Genomic DNA, 21519 nt, shown 5'->3' with positions numbered 1-21519 from the left:
GGGAAATGTTGTTTTGCTAGAAACGTCTGTGTCAGGTTGCTATGGCGAGATGAGAGGGCTGTTTCGTACGTACTTCCGTGTTCGCTTGAATCGAGTTAACTGCGGTGGGGTACTCTGTAGTGAGGGGGTTTCATATTTATGTTCCCTGTCGAGGGTAAGAGGCAGGGTAAGAGGCAGGGTAAGAGACAGGGTAAGAGACAGGGTAAGAGGCAGGGTAAGAGGCTCGAGACAGAAAAACAGTTCATTTAACGGTTGACCCTTGTGCGCATGCGTATTGTTGCCAAGCGCTAACGGTTACCTTTGCCGTTTCTTGCCTAAAACAACCGCTTTAACACACGATGACTGCACATTGTTTACTGTTTTCGGACAGGACAAAGCTGCTTTGGTTTTCTGGTCGTTTCCTATGCACATAAATATGGTTTTAAGCGGTTGTGTTGTCAGCGTACTTGTGGTGGTTCATCATGGCCGCCAGATGGCACCAAAGCACAGGAGGGGAAATGTTTCGGACATAATATTGAGAATGGCTGGATAAATCAATTATCCTCATTTAATCAGGAAAATTACTATAGATAATTCTGGGTTGAGCTAGAGACTCGACTCTAAACCACTGAGAAACACAGCTTTTAAAAAAATACTGCCCTTTAATTACAATATAAACCATCCATTGTTTCCTCTAGTGTGAGTCAGTCCTCTTATCTCATTTAAATGCTTCAAATAGGCCTGTGTTTCTCAACATCCTCCTCTTTCATTTGTAAATTTTTTATGTTGAGAAGGAATAAAATATGCATGCATAAGTGTCACACTTAGACAGCGTATTATTGATGATATTGATATTATTATTGATGCACTGTGGGCCATTCTCCCCAGTGTAAACACACTTACCGTGATAATGTTTATCTGCTTTATTGTGATGGCAAAGAGGATAACAACATGTACAACATAGTGACTGTGAAAAACGTGATGGACTTGAAATGGTTTAAACAGGAACAACAAAGTGGACCACACACACACACACACACACACACACACAGATGCCCATAAAAGCAGGGCCGTTGCCATTGCAGTTGCTCAAAGTTGAGAGGAAATGTTGCATGAATTTATTACTTCCTGCACAAGAACTCTTGCCTGATATTTCTGATAATAATATATCAGCTTGTCTTGAATTGAAACGAAACTGCATTTTGAGAGCGTCTTGCCTCACTTGAGAGGTTTGTGTAGATTTTTCTGTGGAAATTTGATGCAGCAGCAGCCAATTATGCAGACAGGAATTGTTCATATTTTAAAGCAATGGTATATCAGTTAAAGAAAGAAAGACCCTTTCATTTATAGGAGGTGTTGGGTCTTGGTCAGAATGAGTTCTCTTTTTGATCAGAAGATTGTGTCCAACATGCAAATTTCTAAGTCCAAATTAGGTCTAAAAGTTATTCTCCTTCAGGTGGAAAAATAACAACCAGGATTCATCAAAGTTGGCAGTACATTAGAGCTTTATTATCTTGACAGACAAACAAAGCCCAAGCCATCCATGGGAAGACTGAATTCATCCTCACAAAGCTTCTCCTTATATACTTTTGCCCTCTGTCACAAGTCCTGCCCACCTTCTACCTTTTCCATCCATGACATAATGGTGTAAATTCTACTCTGGAAAGACCCTAAATCTTCACCAGTCTGTGGGTCCCAATTATTTTGCCTTTGTTGGGCCCATGCGCCATCCTACTGGTGTCTTACTCGCCTAATTATCCTGCACCGTCAGGCCTATGTTCTTATCACAGAACCCACAGGCTTCATGGCCTACACCAGTTGGCCATGACATTTTCTTTTTACTCTCCTTTCTTCAGGATTACACCATTAGAACCTAGTTTACTGTACTTCTATTTTTTAAAAACCATTTATTACCTTTTCCTTACACCATTATGTCACAGATGTCTTTTACTGTATTTTTTAAAAACTTTATAAACTTTATAATATGATAAGAAACTTGTGTTACAACCACACACATACATTTGGTATAATCAGTGCTAATTTCTTTGCTACACAACTACACATTCTATATGTTCCACACATTAAATCAAACTTTTACTAAAAAACCATGGTGCTTACTACTTCATCAACAGTATTTGTATTTGTGCTTATCATGAGATCATATAAACTTAAAACATAATGCCTTCATTAACATCCTTGTGAGCTTATATAAATCTATTCTACTTAACACTCAAAATCATCATTACTTAAAACATAGTGCTCTCTACTTGATTTCCAGTTATTTGTGTGAACAAACCATAGTGCTTACAACATAATATCCAAACTTTTGTGTGATTAATTGATTACTAACTTATAATATGCACTAACCTACACTAAATTTTATACTACAGAGGAACAGCTGGGGTGTGGATTGTTCTGAAATCTGATTGACCTACTATCATATGAGGTTACCACTACAGATACAGTGTATTCCAGGAAAAAAACAACAGCACAGTGTTGCTAATAATGCCATTTTCTTGTCACTGAAATTCAATTAAAGCAAAACTGCACCCAACAGTAGGCCTCCCACAGAGGAGTAGCTGTGATGTATTAGGTTTGTTGTATGCTGGCAGCTGGCAGTAGGCTTACAGTGTCTCACCACACATGAATCATAGAGGACATCCTGTTCTGCCAACTTAAATCCACTGGCACCTTTACTAGCCATCTCATCTAAATGCTGCAGGGCTGTCAGTCAGGGTTTGTTTGTCGGGGTTTTTGTGGATTTAATTGATGGCTAGGGGATGACACGCAGCAAAGGGCCACAGGTCAGAGTTGAGTCAGGCTCAGCCTTGGCACACGGGGCGCCAGCTCTACCAGGTCAGCTACTTGTTGCACCCCAATGGATTCGCTATTGTAGACACCTGACAGTACGTTAATTCTCCCCAGCAAACACTAACCTGCCGATATGTTTAGGCTCATATCTGTTTCTAACACATCTTTAAAAACTCATTATTGATCTCAACAACAATGAGATTATGTAATGGCTGATATTTGTGTCCTTGTCCTTATTTCACAACAGGGGAATCACAGGTGGAGCTAATGACTAATACTTATGTCTCTGTTCTAGCAGTCATTGCAATGTAATGCAGCAGTTCATTATCTTATTACACTCGTATTTATCACGTCAAAATGCTGCTTAATTCTAGTTTCCCTTAACATTTATCCCCCTGATGCCCACTAGTTTGGGAATAACTAGTTGTTATTTGGCACATTTTATGTTGTGATATTGACAATGTGATGCAATAGTCCAGTAGTTCCTTATGAGCAAAGTCTGACCTCACTCGCCTGTTTCAGGAGGTCAGAGGTCAGTAAACTTTTATTTAAATTTAGTTTTTAATATCCAAAAAGCTGCATTGCTCCTGTGCAAAGCAAGTGAGTAAAGTCCATGTTTGCAGGAAGGGATCACAGATAAAGTTATTCTGTGATGGGTGTACATGCATCCACTGTAGATTAGACAGTAAGTGGCTGTGGATCAAAGTGGTAGACTAAGCACGTTGGCTGCACTAAAGTACCTGTCAACCACCACAGAATTAAACATTTTAGCAACGAAAAAAACGTGTACAGCCTATTTGTGTTTTATATCTTTACACAAATATGCAATACGAAGAAGAAAACGAAAGGTGCACCTCCTATTATTTGGGCCTCAGGATGTCGTGAGAACACCCACAGATCAAACTGAGTGAAGGAGGCCGATAATGGGCTTACACACTCCAAGATGAAAGGAGGGAGAGTGATGAAACAGAAAATGACAGGACAGACTGAGTGAAAATAGATGGAGACATGAGGCATAGACAGGGAAGCAGAATCTAACAGATACACGGTGGCACAAAATATTGCATTATGGGACATTCATAGGACGTTTATTGTCCTCAGTAGTAGCGACTTTATACCTCGTTGTAAATGACAACTGAAGCAGTGGACAGTGCATAAGGAAGCATGACAAAAAATACTTTACACGTCAGCCTACAGGAGCCAGGCGCGCTCCCGATGCTCCGTGAACTAACTAGTTTACAAAAGGTGCGCGTGTGTGGTGTGATAGCGCGGGTTGCGTTCAAATACTGTCAGGAATATGAAAACGATCCACAAACAGAGTGACCATACAGGAGTTACCTGCATGTTTTTAAGCTGCCACCGTATGCAGCTTCTTACATGTTGAATCCTTCATAAAGGAGTGCTTGAAAATAGAGTTTAAAGTTTTACACCACACAATGTAGGTCTCTTCTCCTTCCACAGCTACCTGTAAACTGGCAGGCCACGTTTGACATAAATAAATGTACCAAATGGGAGCCAGTTGCTGACATTTCAAAACAGATCTGAATTGCTTCCAAAGGTTTGTGCTACGCCTTCAGTTGTTGGGTGTTTTTATCTACAGTTAGTTGTATAACATTCAATGGACAGATTTCATGCACCACTATTACATTACTGTCGGTGCAACCAAAATTATTGTGCTCCCAATAACAAAATATCAACATATTATGTTCCCAAAATGTCATCCACTCAAATTCTATCAATTCTATGTGACCAATAACATAAATTAAAGCTGTACTCGATGTATACCAAAGCAAACATGTCAATAATGCTAATGTTACCACCTGTTTCTGATTAAGGTTAATTGGCTAAAGTGTTATCTGTTCTCTGTTTGCAAGAAATTAGATTTCTGCTAGTGGTTAAAAACTCCAGTGAGACCCTTTAAAAATGTTTCATAAAGCAACAATCGACAACAACGTGAAGCACTGCAGTATGAAGTAATTACAACAGGCACACATAGCACTATTTATCGCAAGTTTTCATTCGGCTATAACTTTCCAGCTCAAGCAAGATGAAGGGGGAAAAGTTCAAGGAAAAAAACGTCCTTAAGGCAGAGCTCGTCTCCCAGCTCTGCCTTACGAGGAGCCCCTAAAGGCAGCACAGGGAGGCGTTTCCACTGTAGCAGCCGCTGCGTCGCCTGCCTGTTCAGCCGAGTAGCCTGATTCCTCCTCCCATCCACCTCCTCCTCCTCTTCCTCTTATTTCTCACGGACCGCATCCCCTCCACCACCTGCCACAGCAGCGACGCAGCGATGGAGAGCTGCTGCGAATTCATTTAAGCCCACGGAAGAAGACCTGAGAACTGAGAGACTGAAAGAGAAAGAGCGAGAGATACAGGCTGAGGTGAAGACAGACACAGAGGTAGACATAGAGGAAGAGAGGAAGAGAGAGAGAGAGAGAGAGAGAGAGAGAGAGAGAGAGAGAGAGAGAGAAAGCAGAGTGACAAGCAGGAACACAGAAACATATGGCTTGTCTGATGAGCGGCTGTTTCTGAGGAGGACCCGGGCTAAAACTTATTCAACCACGGTGACATTTGATTCGTCCATCTCATTTTTGGACACTTCTTTGCCTACATACATATATATATATATTTATATATATATATTGCGTGCTCTCACCTGTGCGAGGCTGTGGCTGATCAAACACCTCAGATTAGTTTGTGCTGGGGCTGGATTGCGGCTGTTGTAACCTCCCTGTACGCGCACACATCCACACGCACACTGATCATCACAAGACGCGGTGCAGCCCTACAAAAGCTTCTTGCAAGGAGGAAATTGAATTAGACAAGTTATATCCCCACAGCACAGGAGGAGGACAAGAGTGACTGGCTCTCGGCTCTCCCTTCATTTGTTCACCGGCTCATCGTGCCTCCTGCGGGCCCACCAGGAGTCTCTTATACCCCCTCTCCTCTCCTCTCCTCTCTCTCCCCCCCTTCCCCTACACCGGTAACCATGTCTGGACAGACTGTGACCATCCCGGACGACCGGGCATTTGCCAGCTTCAAGGCGGAGTGTCTGTGCGAGGAGGGCTGGAGTATGAACTACAACAAAGAGGGCATCACAGTGTGGAGCCAGAGTCTGGAGGAGGGAAAGTCCGTCCACAAGATTAAGGTAAGACTGTTTAACCCCCCATCCTAGAGTATGTTAAATTTAATTCAAACTTAATTCAAACTAATTCCAAATAAAAGACCTACAACAAAAAGTGCCTCGCATCCTATGAAGTACTTGGCACATAACAAAGCTTTACAGGAATAATAGAAAGTAGTGAGCCAACAGTAATTTGCAACACAAAGGGAAAGAGAGGAGAAAGGAGACCCTGTTTTACTGTATAATACAGTTGGCAGTGAATCTAAATTCCCATATGATTTAAACTGCTGACTTGCTTTAACCACTGGCTTTGCTGCATGGTAGTTGCAGGGGCTTCTGCAACCCACTTACAGCCTGTTACATTTCAAAGAAAATGCATTTAGATGACACAGCATCCTGCATGTTGTCCCCTCTGCAAGCACATAAACAAAAAATAGCCCCAGTATGATGATAACATTGCAGCTGTAAAGCCTGCAGTAGATAACTGTTTAGTGACACATCCAGTGTGAGATTCACTCCTCTATTTATAAATGTGTATTGCGGTGAGGTTGTGAATTTATGCCTGTAACTGTAAGAAATTCCCTGTACTGAAGAGAAGTGAGAGGAGGAGTCAGCCTCAGGAGGCAGTTTTAATTCACAGGGGACACCATATTCCTTTTGTCAGTGAAACTATTTTTTCAACTCTCTACCCTAAAGCATATGAGTTAGTGCTGCGTATAATGCGTCAGCATACTTTAGTTGACTGCTTTGGAGTTGGTTTTGCATTAATTTAACACATGGGGAAGTGAACAAAAGCACACACTGAACTAGTACAACAGACAATAGAACTGACTTGGGCTGAAATGAATAGTCAATTAGCTGATAGGTCAAATGAATCGATGTGTGTGAGTGTCAGTCTTTTATTCAGTGGTTACAGCTTCTCAAATTTGTGTATCTTTGGGTTTAGTGACAAAGCATGCAGGTGAAAGACATTATTTTGATAACTTGTCATTTGTAATTACTTTAATTAACTAAATGATTAACCAGGTCTAGAACTGCTTCAGTGAACAGAACACATGGTGCATTAGGTGGAAAACAAATGTAGTTCCTGATCATTGTTTGGGTAAGGTAATAATGTGACAGGCATGTGAAAGTACTTGATCGGCAAACTTTGTTATCTAGTCAAATAGCAGTCGTGGCAGCTTGTGTCAAACGGGAATGTTTGTCTTGGGAGTCGGTGTGGAGGCGTCATGAGGACAGCGATGTCATTTTAAGCCATGGAAAAACTGCTGCGTACAAGCTAACGCATTATGTTTGACCACAGTCATTAATAATGCTTTGTTAGCGTTCTGGGGACAAAGGCCCAGAGGAAAAAATACATTCAGACTCGGCCTTCACAGCACATTTGTGGCAAAAACATATTGTCTCTCGAAAGAGGAAAACGTGATTAAAGGAGCAGTTTGAGTTTGCACACATGTTAAGACGCAAAGTGAAAGTTTAATACGACCTTCAGTTCTGCTTTTATATGGTGAACAACATCATTGAGATAGTGAGTGATGCAGTTTGGTAGGTCAGGTGATCTGTCTTACCATTGACTGGCTCAGGTTGCCTATTAATATATCAAATGTATATAAATACCTACTCATAGTACATTCACACAGTTATAGGTTAGAGGTCACATATAACTTCTTGAATAAATGGTGAAAGATTTTCATCCTAACCACTGCTACTACTCTATACTATAGATTTATATATAAAACATTATATCACCATTATACTTGCAGTTCACTTTGCCAGTTCACCTACAGTCTCCACTACAGCTTCAAACCTGACTGACTGGCAATTTAGTGCTTAACTGGCTCAAAACCTCTTGCAGTGTTGTCACTTTCACTTTAAGACAGATTTGGCTTCACAGCTGACAGTTTTGGGAAGGTTTCCTTTCACATTTTCAACCTTTACAGTACTTACTGATCTGACCTGACATAAATATCTGCTTACTGCCACTTATACGTTATTCCCATAGATAGAGATGGGAATTCAACACATTCTCCTCTGTGTAAATGTGTGTGTACTTTCCTGCTGGTGTATCCGGATCTGAGGAGCGTCAGCCAGCCACCAGGTGTTTACTTGTTAAATAGGGGGTGTGTGTGTGTGTGTGTGTGTGTGTGTGTGTGTGTGTGTGCGCATGGGTGTGTGTGCGCATGGGTGTGTGTGCGCATGGGTGTGTGTGCGCGTGGGTGTGTGTGTGTGTGTGTGTGTGTGTGTGTGTAGGGGCTCACAACAGCAGAGGACTTTTCCCAGCCCCCTCTATCTATCTTTGTACCTGTGAGGCAGTTACTGTGTGTGTAGCGTGGTTAACAGGCCAATCAGGATTGTATTTTCCTGTGTGATTCCTCAGACTATGTCGTGTGTGTGCTGAGAGGTGTGTCATGTCTGCATCAGCAAGGGAATAAAGTGTGTTTGTGTGTGGGTGTGTGTGTCTGTGTGTGTGCGCACAGAGGATAAGGTTCTGCTTGTTCATGCTTTTTCATGCAGGACAGGTGTGTTTCCTTACGACAGCTCTGCAAACAGAGAGATGTAGAAAGTGGACACACACACAGACACACACATTTTGAGTGGGTGAGGCTTATATATACAACTGAAACTTTATCTTTATGTAAATATGACCGTTACAGGAGCTTGATTTTGCATGGTACATCATTATCTATGTGTCGTTTCAAATCTACACAAAATTATTACATTAATTGTAGCTGTATGTAAATATGGTAGTGGTATGTGTGTATCATGCTCATAGGTGTGTGTGTGTGCGTGTGCGTGTGCGTGTGTGTGTGTGAGGGAAGGGAAGGAGCATTCAGCGATGCCACAGATACAGCTCTTCTATTTATAGACAAAATAAAAGCATGCATCTTTGCTGATGCATGTCGAATGATTAATGTGAGTGTTGTGTGACTTAACATGCTCTTCCTCTCTTCCTGTATGATTTTCCCCTCTTTACTACAGCATTAAAAGCAGTAAAGAAGAAGTGACAGAGAAAGAACAGACTGGCAATCATCATTATCATTAGCGGTCCAATTATCATCAGTCTCATTATTATCGTAATCTTTGCGGCTGCCATATTCATCAATAATGACTTTTATATCACGGTGTAATCGCAGCTGTAATCACTCACACTAACCACCCTTATCATCCTCATCATCATCATCATGATATCATTTGTCAGCTCCTGACTCCACACACACACAATGAACAATGTGTGGGTGTGTGTTAGTGTGTAGGTGATTTTGTTTACTTTTAATAGTTTTGACAAACTGTCAGACAGCTCACACACACACACACACACACACACACACACACACACACACACACACACACACACACACACACACACACACACGTATATATACTGGAGACTCCTGGGTTTGTCTTCACCCCCGCTGACACACAGGGAAGCCCGACTCTGAATCATACATTCACCCTCTATTTTCTTTCTTTATTTATTTCCTAATTGTCTTCCGCAATCATGTATCAGCACCCACAGGAGCAAATGAGAGCTGACAGGTTGGTGGGACAGAGGGAGGGAAGGAAGAGAGTGGCAGTGAGAGAACGAGAGTGGGTGAGACAGGGAATAAGGGAGAAGTGGGTTGGATGTGCGCCGGTCAGAGTTGGGTATTGTGCGTGGGCAGTGGGCATGGTTTGGACTTGGACCAGGCATGAAGAAAAGGCTCCACCCACACACACACACACACACACACACACACACACACACACACACACACACACACACACACACACACACACACACACCCCTATTGTTTGTGTAACTACTTGTCCGCCTTTTGTCTCCCTCTGTCTCTGTTTTATCTTTATGAACTCTCTGTCACCCACTTCTCTCTATCTGCGTCTCCTTGCTTCATCTGTTGACTTCACTGTATTAGAGCGTAATAGAATTACGCACACGTGTACTTAGCTGGCTGTATGTCTTCATCCTGTACTGGATGTCTTTCCCTTCCTAGAGTTCTCTTCTTTCGTCTTTTCATTTGGTTTTCCTTCTTCCTCCTACTCCTGTTTCAGTTTGCCCATGGATACAACACATCCATTATTCTCTCTGGTCTTTTCTGACCTACAGGTCCTCAGCCAATCTGTCTACACACACACACACACGCACACACACACACACACACACACACACACACACACACACACACACACACACACACACACACACACACAGACACACACACAGATATCAAGTATAAGGCCTTACTGATACTGGTGTACTGTCATTATTTGCCAATGGTGGCCTTTTGTAGACATTTGCAGTATCTGTTTTTTCTTCTGATGCACATCAACAAACAGGGCTTTGGCACAGTCAATGTACACTTTATTTTTTTTTAAAAAGCCCATCCTACTGTGTATGTTGTTCTAGTTCCAGTATGGATAGTTCCTATGGAAGAGTTAGATAATTGATTATCTAACAGAATATTTGTAAAGGTTTTAACTATTGTCTTTATTCGGCTGGCATTGCATTAGTTTAGACAGATTGCAGAGTCCCACTCATTTTACCTCTGCTTACTGCCATCACAGTTTAGCTCGTATTGAGCTCGTAACTAGTCGTGGATGCAAGTTCATGAATGTGACTACGTAGCAGGCTGATTTTGAAACAAAATATTACAAAACATATATTTTAAATTACATTTCAACTATCTCATATGTATTTTTATTTGCATACCACTAGAGGCAGCTCATGTGATACCAGTGGTACACATACCATAGTCTGAAAACCAGAGATCTTTAGTATCTTCCAGATATCAAATATGTGCCTTGATTTATTTGGGATCTTTGAATCTTTCAGACATAACTCGCACTCTTGATTGCTGCCCAATTGACCTACTCATCTGATACCTTAGTATGAATAATTAGAGTCTAACAGGACATTTCCCCCCAAATGATGTATCAGTCTACCTCTTAAACAGAAGCATAAATTAGCTACTAGGATGTCCTTAATTAAGATAATGATAGACCAGCTAACTCTGATGTCACATTCATGTCTTGCTCTCTGCACCCGTTCTTCACTGCCTTGTTCTCAGTGAGAGTTTTGTGTTTGAGGGTTGTCATTTCAATTGAGCATTTTCACCTTCCTGTGCTATACAATGTGACTGGTTGTGAAGCCCTGTGTTGTTGTGGCTATGTCTAGGGCTATATAAATAACATTTATTTAAACAGCAGTGGTGTAGCAACAAGTGAGCATGGCTCTCACATACAGTTCACACGGGGACAATGTTGTATGTGTTTAATTTGGATTCAAAGGTAGTAAAATAACATTTAACAAGTGGGTTGGAAGCCAAAATGGGACACTGAGAGTTATAATGGTATCTGGTCCCCGGACAATAAACCAAATTTGGGTCTTTGCCTGGAAAAGTTTTTCTGAAATGGTGATTTTTTTTTGTGAGTTCTCCATCCTCACTTTTACCTACCCACTTTTCCTCCCCTTTGTCATTATTTCCCTGCATCATCTGTTATTTCCTCCTCAGTGAAACTTCCAGCTCCAAAGAAGTAAAGAAAATGCTCTTAATGATCCTTTTATCCAGAATTAGTATTTGATTTGAAATTTGTGTGTGTGCGTGCGTGCGTGTGTGTTAATAGATATCTGCTGTAGTCTCTAGGGATGGCAATGTCATCTGTTGGTTGGTCGGTCCACCATCAATTAGCAAATGTTAGCATGCTAAGATGCTAAACAAAGATGGCAACCCTTATACCTGCTAAACAGCAGCATGTAAGTATTGTCCGAGCATGTTAGCCGTACTGTGCCTAAATACAGCTTCACAGAGCTACTAGCATGGACACCCATGACTCTTAGTCATACTATGTTACTTGTGGATCTGCAGAATCATTTATTAATCTTTATATGAGTGAATGAATGATTGAATGAATGAATGAATGAATGAATGAATGAATGTCTTTAAATGACAAGTGCAAGTGTTGTGCTGTTACACCTATGGTGTGTGCAGACTGTTTCACCAGCTATTATTATTATAGGCTGAGAGGAGTCCTCCCGTTTTAACAGCTGTACAGCCAAATGTAGAGTGAAGTTGGTGATCATCTTCTTAAATTAAGCCTTCAGGGAACAAGGGGAAGAAGATAGTGCAGACTGAGCTTTAAACCCTCTGGGACGGTTTGTAATGGGAACTAAAACCATCTGGGACAGGCAACTACTCTCGCTCCATTTCTTTCTCATTTATTCTTCGTCTCCGGCTCTGTTTTTCTCTCTGTCCCTCTTGGTGTCTCACTTGTTCATGGTGTCTCTTTATGTCACGTGTCCTCCATTGCTGTGTCCTTCTTTGTTGTTGTTATTAAGACTAATTCCCCCTGACAATTGTAACTGTAGTAACAGGTTTACTCCAGGGCTGCAGACCTGTCTTTACACTGGGTGCATGTACAGTGTCATCTACTGCAAAACCTGATAGGCAGGATGGGTTCATTAATAAGCTGTGACACACCTACACCAAACATCCAAATCAACAAGTATGAATGTAGACGCACTTAATTCCCCTTCGATGTTATGACTATAATTTAGCTTAAATCTCTAAGTAGATTTTAGGATCCAAAATGCTTCCTTGCGTATTTTGACCTACATTACTTTTTGAATAATGTTTTAATGAATCTGGGTTGCAGCATGAATAGAGTCAATCTCATCTTAAAAATGTGTATATCTTTCATGCGTTTGTCCAAACAGCAGGGGACCTGTGGAGACAGACTATGATTTCGTCTATCTGTCTGTCTTTTACTAGCTGTTTTTTTCCATATAACAGCTCATGTCTAGTAATGAATCATCTGTGGTCAGTGGCCTGTCTCTTGATGCTCTTCTTTTTTTCTCTTTCTCTCTCTGTCACACACACGCACTCACACACTCATGCACGCACACACACACTCACACACACACACACACACACATCTCTTTCTCTGCTTTCTCTCACCATCTAATGTCTCCCAGGGACTACGGGTGGAAAATAACAATTTTCAAAAACCCAGTGCAATATATCTCTCTTTGTTATATACAGGGTTAATGTTTTATTGTGCACTGTCCCTGTTCAAATTAAAGAAGATGTAATAATAATAATAATAATAATCATCAGTTGCCATATTTGTGTGTGTGTGTACAGGATCTCTCAACAGTTATATTAACACACACCCTCTTCATTTATTTGTTCTGTTTGCATATCAGATTAAGTATGGATGTTTAATTTTGTGCTCGTCTTTGATGTGTTCGACAGGGTTTGTTTTAGTTTCACACCCACCTTTTGTCGGCATGAACACCAACAAACTCAACTCTTCCTCAACAATGACACAGTACTTTGCTGTGCTTCATTACAAGCTAATGGATTTTCCTGCTTCATAGCTTGCATTGGATATAGCTCTGAAATGTTTTGCATGTTGCGATGGTTTTGCATGATCAGTAGAAGCCGATCAATGTGGGAGTTTTAAGTGAGATACCGATTTTAGAGGGAATGAGAGTGGATCTTTTGTGTGTGGTCTGTCCAACAATTCCGCAATTATATGACTATACAAAGGCACTCGGAAGGCTGCTTTCTTGAACAAATAACTTTATTAAAGAATGTTATGTGGGTTATTATTTTCCTGCCTTTATTTGAGAGCATGCAGCAAAAAACTATTTACAAATGTGAGTGGAGAGTTGTGTCATTGTATCTTAAGCCGTGTGTTCACAATCACAGTGTGTAAAATAATCTGTAAATATGTTCTGAAATTTGTGAGTGTGTACAGGCATCGGCAAATATGTGTTCAGTATCTGTGTATGAGTAATCAGAGTTGTAAATGTGCAGACAAACCTGTAAATGCGTGTATAGATCTGAAAATGTGTGGACAAATTTATAAATGTGTACACAGATCTGTAACAAAAACATTTCTCCTCACACACACAAATCGCAACACACAGATTTGTGTACACATTTTCAGATCTATATACACATTTACAGATTTGTCTACACATCTACAAATCTCAATACATTTGCAAATCTGATTACTCACACAGATTCTGAACACACATTTGCAAATTCCTGTACATAGTTACAGATTCTTTTCCACATTTACAAATCTAAATACAGACACACAGATTGACAGTTACATAACTTTCCACTCACATTTGTAAATAGTTTTGCTACACACTCTTGAATAAAGATAGGAAAATACCCTAATAGAATATAATAAACATGTTAAATAATTTAACATATACATTGCCAACCCATTCTAGTTGACATTGCTGAGAGCTACTTGCCACGTAACATATCAGTCACATTCTAATCATCAGTGAAATAGCACAAGTTATGATCTATAAATCTGACTTAGTGTATGAAACACTTATGTTAACTCTGTGTACATTTTCTTTATTGCCTAAAAATGAGCACTGTTTTTCTTTCTGTCTGTCTCTCTTTCTCAGTGTCAGATGGTGTGTAAGGACGTGTCAGCTGAAACCATGTACGACGTTCTCCATGACATTGAATACAGAAGGAAATGGGACACAAACGTCATTGAGACCTTCGACATCGGGAAACTTACGGTCAACGCCGATGTCGGTTACTACTCATGTATGTTGCACACTCGCATGTAAACGTGCTATTTCCAAAAAGCGTCTGCATTCATTTGACAATAATATAGTTTGTGAAGGGAAGCAGAGACACCCAATGAATTGCACATTGATCTGTAAAGATTTATTTTGTTTGTTTAACAGGGAGGTGTCCAAAACCTCTTCGGAACCGCGATGTCATCACACTTCGCTCTTGGCTGCCAATAGGGAAAGATTACATCATCATGAACTACTCTGTCAAACATGCCGTGAGTATAGCCACAAAAACGGGGGGCTTACATATGCTCAGCTTAGGCCTTATCCACCCCTCTTATAACTCCATGTGTGTTCAAAGGTGCATTGTGAAACAAATGCCCTGTTTTTAAATGAGCGCACATTGGCTGAGCCGCAATGAACGTTGATCCAGTTTAGCGAGCTTAAGGGCGTCATGTTGTGTGAGGAGGAATCTTGAAGTGTGTGTGTGTGTGTGTGTGTGTGTGTGTGTGTGTGTGTGTGTGGTGTGTGTGTGTGTGTGTGTGTGTGTGTTGTGTGGGAGAGTTCCTTTTCAAAAAAATATGCTTTCCTGGAGTGTAATCTTGGGTTTAAGTGTAGGATAGCAGATAGATTCAGTTGAATACGTTTTTTTTTTTTCCGTTTGGCTTCCAGTCATGCTTTAAAGGAAAAATGCCAACGGCCAATAAAACAAACAGACTGATTAAAGACTGTGTGAGTGACTTTCAGTTTGGAATCAGGCCCAATCCTTAGCCTTTAGTTTGGCTATATTTCTGTGTTTCTTGTCCAACTGGAAGAAGAGGACTATCTCTTGTGAAAGCTTATACTCATCACCTCACTCAACACTACAACAACTGATCTCTCAGTTATTTCATTACCTGGTTTATAAACTGGTTTTAAAATAGTAAAAAGTAAAATTGCTTTCATGATGTTATAAACACCATGTTTTGTCTAACTAACAGTAAAACGATATTTAGTTTACTATCACATAAGACAAAGAAAGCAGTGAATCTGGAATATGTACTAGAAAATGACTTATTTGATAAATCAGTTATCAAAGGTTTTGTCAGTCAGCTGTATCTCTCTCGAGCTGCCTTCCTGTCTGCCTGTCTCCTCTCGTCTTAAGTCTCATTTTCTTTCTCTTTTGTCTTTCGTGTTTCCCCTCATCTCTTTTCCTCTCTTGTCTTTTTCCCTAATTTTTCTCATTCTCAGTTTCGCTCACTAATATAATGTTTACAAAAGGATAAGACCTCTCATGTGACTGTTAGCTGTTGACTTCCGCCTCGCCTTCCGCATTCCTGCATCAATAAGTGGTTACGAACATAATAGTGTGTGTGTGTGTGTGTGTGTGTGTGTGTGTGTGTGTGTGTGTGTGTGTGTGTGTGTGTGTGTGTGTGTGTGTGTGTGTGTGTGTGTGTTATTGAGATAAGCCAAGGTCACTCTTGTTAGTCAGTAGAATTTGAGAGCTTGACTTGTGGAGTGTAGCTTAAGGGGATATTTAATAGAGTGCTGAGTTCATGTGCCCACTGCTAGGAGTCTGTCTGGGGTCTACAGGCAACTGCATTTGACACCACGTTCATCTGCGCTCTTTTACATAATTACTAAAAACTGCTTTTTCAGTCATACATTTGGAAAAGTTTTCAGCAATCAGTCTTTGAGATCCATCTTCCACTGACCTGTAGTAACTGTTGATTGCTCCACAGCAATTGCCATTGAGCAGATTGTTATCGAGTCTCACTTGGACTTGCAAGAGAGGTCTATATATTTATATTAGGGCTACAGCTAATGACTACTAATGACTACTCTATCAGTTCATCTATTAAGTACGTTTTAAGCCATAATGGTTGCCTTACTCCAGGGTCAGTTGGTCCATCACTTTGGACTAGACTGAAATAAACTATTAATATGGATGAAACAGACATTCAGGGTTGCCATAGGGTCCAATTATGGTTTATGACCAAATAAAAATTTCAAATTCAAATTTCAAATTCAAAAAACATTATTTACAGAGACCCAACAGTTCCACCATGAGCAAGCACTTGGCGACAAGGGCAAGGAAAAAGTGCCTGTTAAAAGGCAGAAACCTAGGACAGATCCTTCGGCTCTAGGTGGGTGGTCGTCTGTCTCGACCAGTTGGGGGGAGAGAGAGAGAGAGAGTATTGGCAATGGCAATCTAGCAGGACCATGGCAGGAGGCTCCACCAGGATCGATAAGAACCTGCGAGACGAGAAAGCACAAGAACTCCGGGGAAGAAGTGAAGTTAGTAACATGCATTAAAGGGACATGAATGAGTGCAGAAAGAGAGAGGAAGGGAGGAGCTCAGTGCACCATGGGAAATCCCCCGATAGTCTAGGCCTATAGCAGCATAACTAAGGGATGGTTCAGGACTCACCTGATCCAGCCCTAACTATAAGCTTTATCAAAGAGGAATGTCTTAAGCCTACTCTTGAATGTGGTGAGGGTGTCTGCCTCCCGAACCACAACTGGAAGCTGATTCCACAGGAGAGGAGCTTTAGCTCAGAGTGAGGCTGTGTCTAAGTATAGCCTCACAGAGCTGCTATGGCTGTAGACTCTTATCTTGTTGATTAATCATTAGATATATAAAATGTCAAAAATAACAAATATCCTTTCCAAGTTACCAGAGTGCAAAGTGATGCCTTATAATAGTTTGTTTTGCCTACACAGCCTACACAAAGTTAAGTAAATGTCTGTTGATTGACTGATTGATTGATTGATTGATTGATCATCAGTTACCCAAGTTTTAAGATATCATAAGATAAGAAGTTTCCTGGTATGGTGAATGGGTCGAAACTCTAGAGAGACACCTCATTGGTGGCTAATGCTTAAACTTTTCCTTTTCTACAGTAGCTCAGAACATTGTGATGTTGTCCTTGATTTCCCAGAGGCCTGCCAATGTAATGATTCACAAAGGTTTTCATTGTACTGCACAAAACATGCTGACATTCCTACAGTGTAACCTAATAGTAGAGAGGTGCAGGCACCAAAATATGAGTCAAAAAGAAAAGACAAAAGCTGTTATCTGAACTTCTCCCCTGATAAAGGTTCTTAAGCCGACTGCTGCTTAGTGTGCTTCTTAAGTGCTCCGCAGTGTGCCTGTCCCAGTTAGCACAGGCTAACCAGTACTTCATCATCATGAATAATAATATTTGGATATATAGTCAAAGGAGCCAGCAGTGGAATAGTATGCTGGAGCTGGCCTTTACTGCTGTGTTAGTCACAGAGTGGACTGGATTTGCATCAGAAAGATGACTGTGGAGCAGAATATCAGCTTGACTGGCAGCAGAAAAACACAACACAGAAAAATACCCTGGTGCATACCATGCACAACTTATGTCAGCCATTTGATAGATGGTCACAGAGAGCTAAAGACAACATTTTGGGGTTTTTTTGCAGTCATTTTTGAGTCTCTCTGCTTGTGCATGTGTGTATTTTTTGCATTCGTCCATGTCATGAAGTCACATACGTGATAATAAAAGAAATCTGGAGGAACGGGATGCCTTGTCCTGATACATGCACTGAATGAGGACAGTGTTAATTTGAATAAGAATCTGTATATAAGTGTGTGTGTGTGTGTGTGTGTGTGTGTGTGTGTGTGTGTGTGTGTGTGTGTGTGTGTGTGTGTGTGTGTGTGTGTGTGTGTGTGTGTGTGTGTGTGTGTGTGTGTGTGTGTGTGTGACTGTTTTCCTACAGAAATATCCTCCTAAAAAGGACATGGTGCGAGCTGTGTCTATTCAGACTGGCTACATGATCCAGTGCCAGGGACCCAACCGTTGTATCCTCACATACATGGCCCAGGTAGATCCACGAGGTAACTAATACACACACACACACACACACACACACACACACACACACACACACACACACACACACACACAGACAATCAACAGAAACAACACACAAGGACAACCTTTCAGTTCATAAATAGAAGTACATATACAAAAGAAGGCCGAAGCACACCGGTATACACACACACACACAGACACACAAACTCACACACTCAACCCAGGTGTTCGACGCATGCTCTTCTAATAAATGATTCATTGCCCTGCCTTTATGTCAAAAGGAATCGCCATAGTAACCATATGAAGGACAGTCTGTTTCACTCTGCCGCCTCTCTCTCTAGCTCTGTCTCCCTTTCTCTCTCTCTCTCTCTCTCTGTGTGTGTGTGTGTGTGTGAGAAAGAGAGAGAGGCATCAGTTGCAGTGAGTTGCACTTTACAGTTACAAAGCTTCATTTTGATCCTGGATGACATGACATGTAATAAAGCAAATTTTAAATCCCTTCTTCCTCATCCTCCTTCTACTCTTTTTCTCTCGCTTTCATTCTCTGTCATCATCGCACTTTTCTTCATTGTCCTCTGTGCACTGTCTCTCTTTACAGGTTCATTACCCAAGTGGGTTGTCAACAGGTCTTCACACCTCCTCGCTCCTCGTGTAAGTAATTTGCAAATTTACAAAGATTCCGTGAGTGTGTCATGTGGTTGTCGACGTGTTAATCTACAGGCACTTTGAGGTTACGAGCAGCACAGTGTTTGTCAAGATGAGGACTGTGCAGACCTTATATGCATGCATGACTTATAATCTCCTCTACGCATTCCAGAAACATACTGTTTATGTATTTGTTTGTCTGTGTGTGTGTGTGTGTGTGTGTGTGTGTGTGTGTGTGTGTGTGTGTGTGTGTGTGTGTGTGTGTGTGTGTGTGTGTGTGTGTGTGTGTGTGTGTGTGTGTGTGTGTGTGTGTGTGTGTGTGTGTGTGTGTGTGTGTGTGTGAGAGAGTGTGTAATTGTTGAAATAGGGCAAAGAGAGCACCCTGGGATGGAAGAATCCCTTGATGATAGTCAGAAAATAGCAGCTCAGTGAGATGCACAAATCCTCCTGACAATAACCACACTGATGATTTCAACACAGTAAACACAAGAATTCCTGTCTGGGTTTTGCAGATTAAATAAATAAATAAATCAGGATTCATTTAAAACTTAAAATACAGTTCACATATACATAGAAATATTACCATTTGATTTAACATTTTAAATCAATATTCCTAAATTAAACCTAAGTTCTATTTGAATTAAACACACTTGGATGTTCTGGTACTATGAAAACTGTATGAAGGTACTTGATGATCTGACTTTTGTAGTTCTGCACAGGATCCCTGAGTATATAACGGAAGTTTTTTTGATGATGAATAAAGATACAGTTCTCGTTTCTTACTTTGCGTCATTATTATGTGTTATCTATTTTGTTCTTTTTAGGCAATGAAGAAGATCATAAAAGCCTGTTTGAAGTATTCAGACTGGAAGAAGAGACACAACCCTGGCTTCAAGCCCTGGCTCTACCCCGAACAGACTACATTACCCAGCATCCCTCTCTCTGAGCTCAGCATCCAGCATGCTGAGAGCCTGGAGAATATTGATGAGAGCTCCCTGGCTGAGACCCAGGAGAGAGAAGACAGCGACTGACACAAAAACATACACAGACACAATCATGTATTCATACACACACAAACAGTAATGCAGTCTTACATGCATGCCTGATCCACATCCACAATTACACGTGCCGGTATGTATATGTGATTCTGCATGTAAATATGTGTGTGTATATACATGCACGCACATACTTGCATACATACTGTACATGCAATTGCATGTGCAGGCATACCAACAGGCCCATGTATGTAAGCATTCATGCACACAGACTCATACTTGGTCAACTCCATCTACTTGCATACATAATGTATGAACACATACATACACGGACATGAAACATAGATGCACTCACAGATACACACCCACCCACTTATAAGGGGAAGCGAAAATACGTATTTTTACAAGTCAGTAAACTGATATTCATCCTATGCAGATTGTCATAGCAAAATATATTTTCAGTAAGATTTACTGGTACAGTCTTACCAAATAATCTGACATATCAAAATATGAACAACAGATTTCAGAACTACACTATCCTCTTTTACCTGCAAGTTATTTCTATCTAATCTAATGGGAGGACCACTCTGTGCAACCCCCAATGATTGTGTATACAGTGAGTACATACACACCTTCATTTAAACTACATGTAAGCACTCACAAACTCAGTTTGTGTTTTTCTTCCCATTGTTGTCTCCCTGTCAATCATTATGACTCCATCGCATTTTGTAAGCACATGATAAATGCGCAGGTGTGCAGAAGGCAGCTGGAACCCCCATCCCAACCTGCAACCCTCTCACACACACACACACACACACACACACACACACACACACACACACACACACAGACACACACACACTTACTTACTTACATACATACCCACATATTTCACACTCACACGTACTGTCTTGCTCCTCTATTTGAGAGATGTATGAATGTATGTAGAGTTTAAAAAATTAAATACAGATTCCTACTAAGGTTTTCAAATTCCACTGGCGATCTGAGTCTTTTTTTATCTGTGTGTGTGTGTGTATTTTTACATGTGTCAACGCCTTTGCTCGGGTTGATGGCTGATGCTGCCTGCAGGTTTGCATGGTTGTGCTGACACTAAATGAGGTATAAAGAGTCGCTGACCTGATTAACTGGTTGATCTGCTGTCATTCACACATTCTTTTAGTGGCACACAGATACACAAAACCATTTGTTATAAAATGGTGCTGCCATGATTAGAAGAGGGAAACACCATGATATTCAACCTATTGGTAAACAGTTTTTCACTGGTTGGAAAGTGTGCGCAGTGGCCTAGATCAGAATTAGGAATCCCCCAATCTGTTGGCATGGCAACTCTGAGATCGACTCAGCACCAATGAGAGACATTGAGAGATGAGAGCTTGCTTGTCACAGAGCAAGGGACTTATTGCAAGGTGTCCACCCCTTCCTCCCTATGTAGAATTAGACTAAAGAGCATGTATACTGGAAATGCACCACATGTACAATTTCTGTCTCCCTGTGGTGGGTTAATTGCATAACATAAACTCACACTAACATGGCTTTAAGTATTTCTAGAGGCGGCATTGAACATTTTTTTAT

General features: G+C 40.9%; 1 protein-coding gene across 1 annotated transcript; it reads left to right on the top strand.

Moving 5' to 3' along the window:
* The first annotated feature begins 4970 nt into the window (after positions 1-4970).
* stard10 (StAR-related lipid transfer (START) domain containing 10) lies at positions 4971-20921 on the top strand. Its single transcript, XM_051396941.1, has 6 exons — positions 4971-5935; positions 14343-14490; positions 14634-14737; positions 18192-18309; positions 18885-18937; positions 19756-20921. The coding sequence occupies exons 1-6, from the start codon at positions 5777-5779 to the stop codon at positions 19960-19962; spliced, it is 789 nt and encodes a 262-aa protein (XP_051252901.1). The 5' UTR covers positions 4971-5776; the 3' UTR covers positions 19963-20921.
* The last annotated feature ends 598 nt before the right edge of the window (positions 20922-21519 follow it).

The sequence above is a fragment of the Dicentrarchus labrax genome, unplaced genomic scaffold, assembly GCF_905237075.1.
Source record: "Dicentrarchus labrax unplaced genomic scaffold, dlabrax2021, whole genome shotgun sequence".
Lineage (NCBI taxonomy): Eukaryota > Metazoa > Chordata > Actinopteri > Moronidae > Dicentrarchus > Dicentrarchus labrax.
Note: the sequence above shows the minus strand (reverse complement) of the source record. Positions and strands in the feature narration are given on the sequence as shown.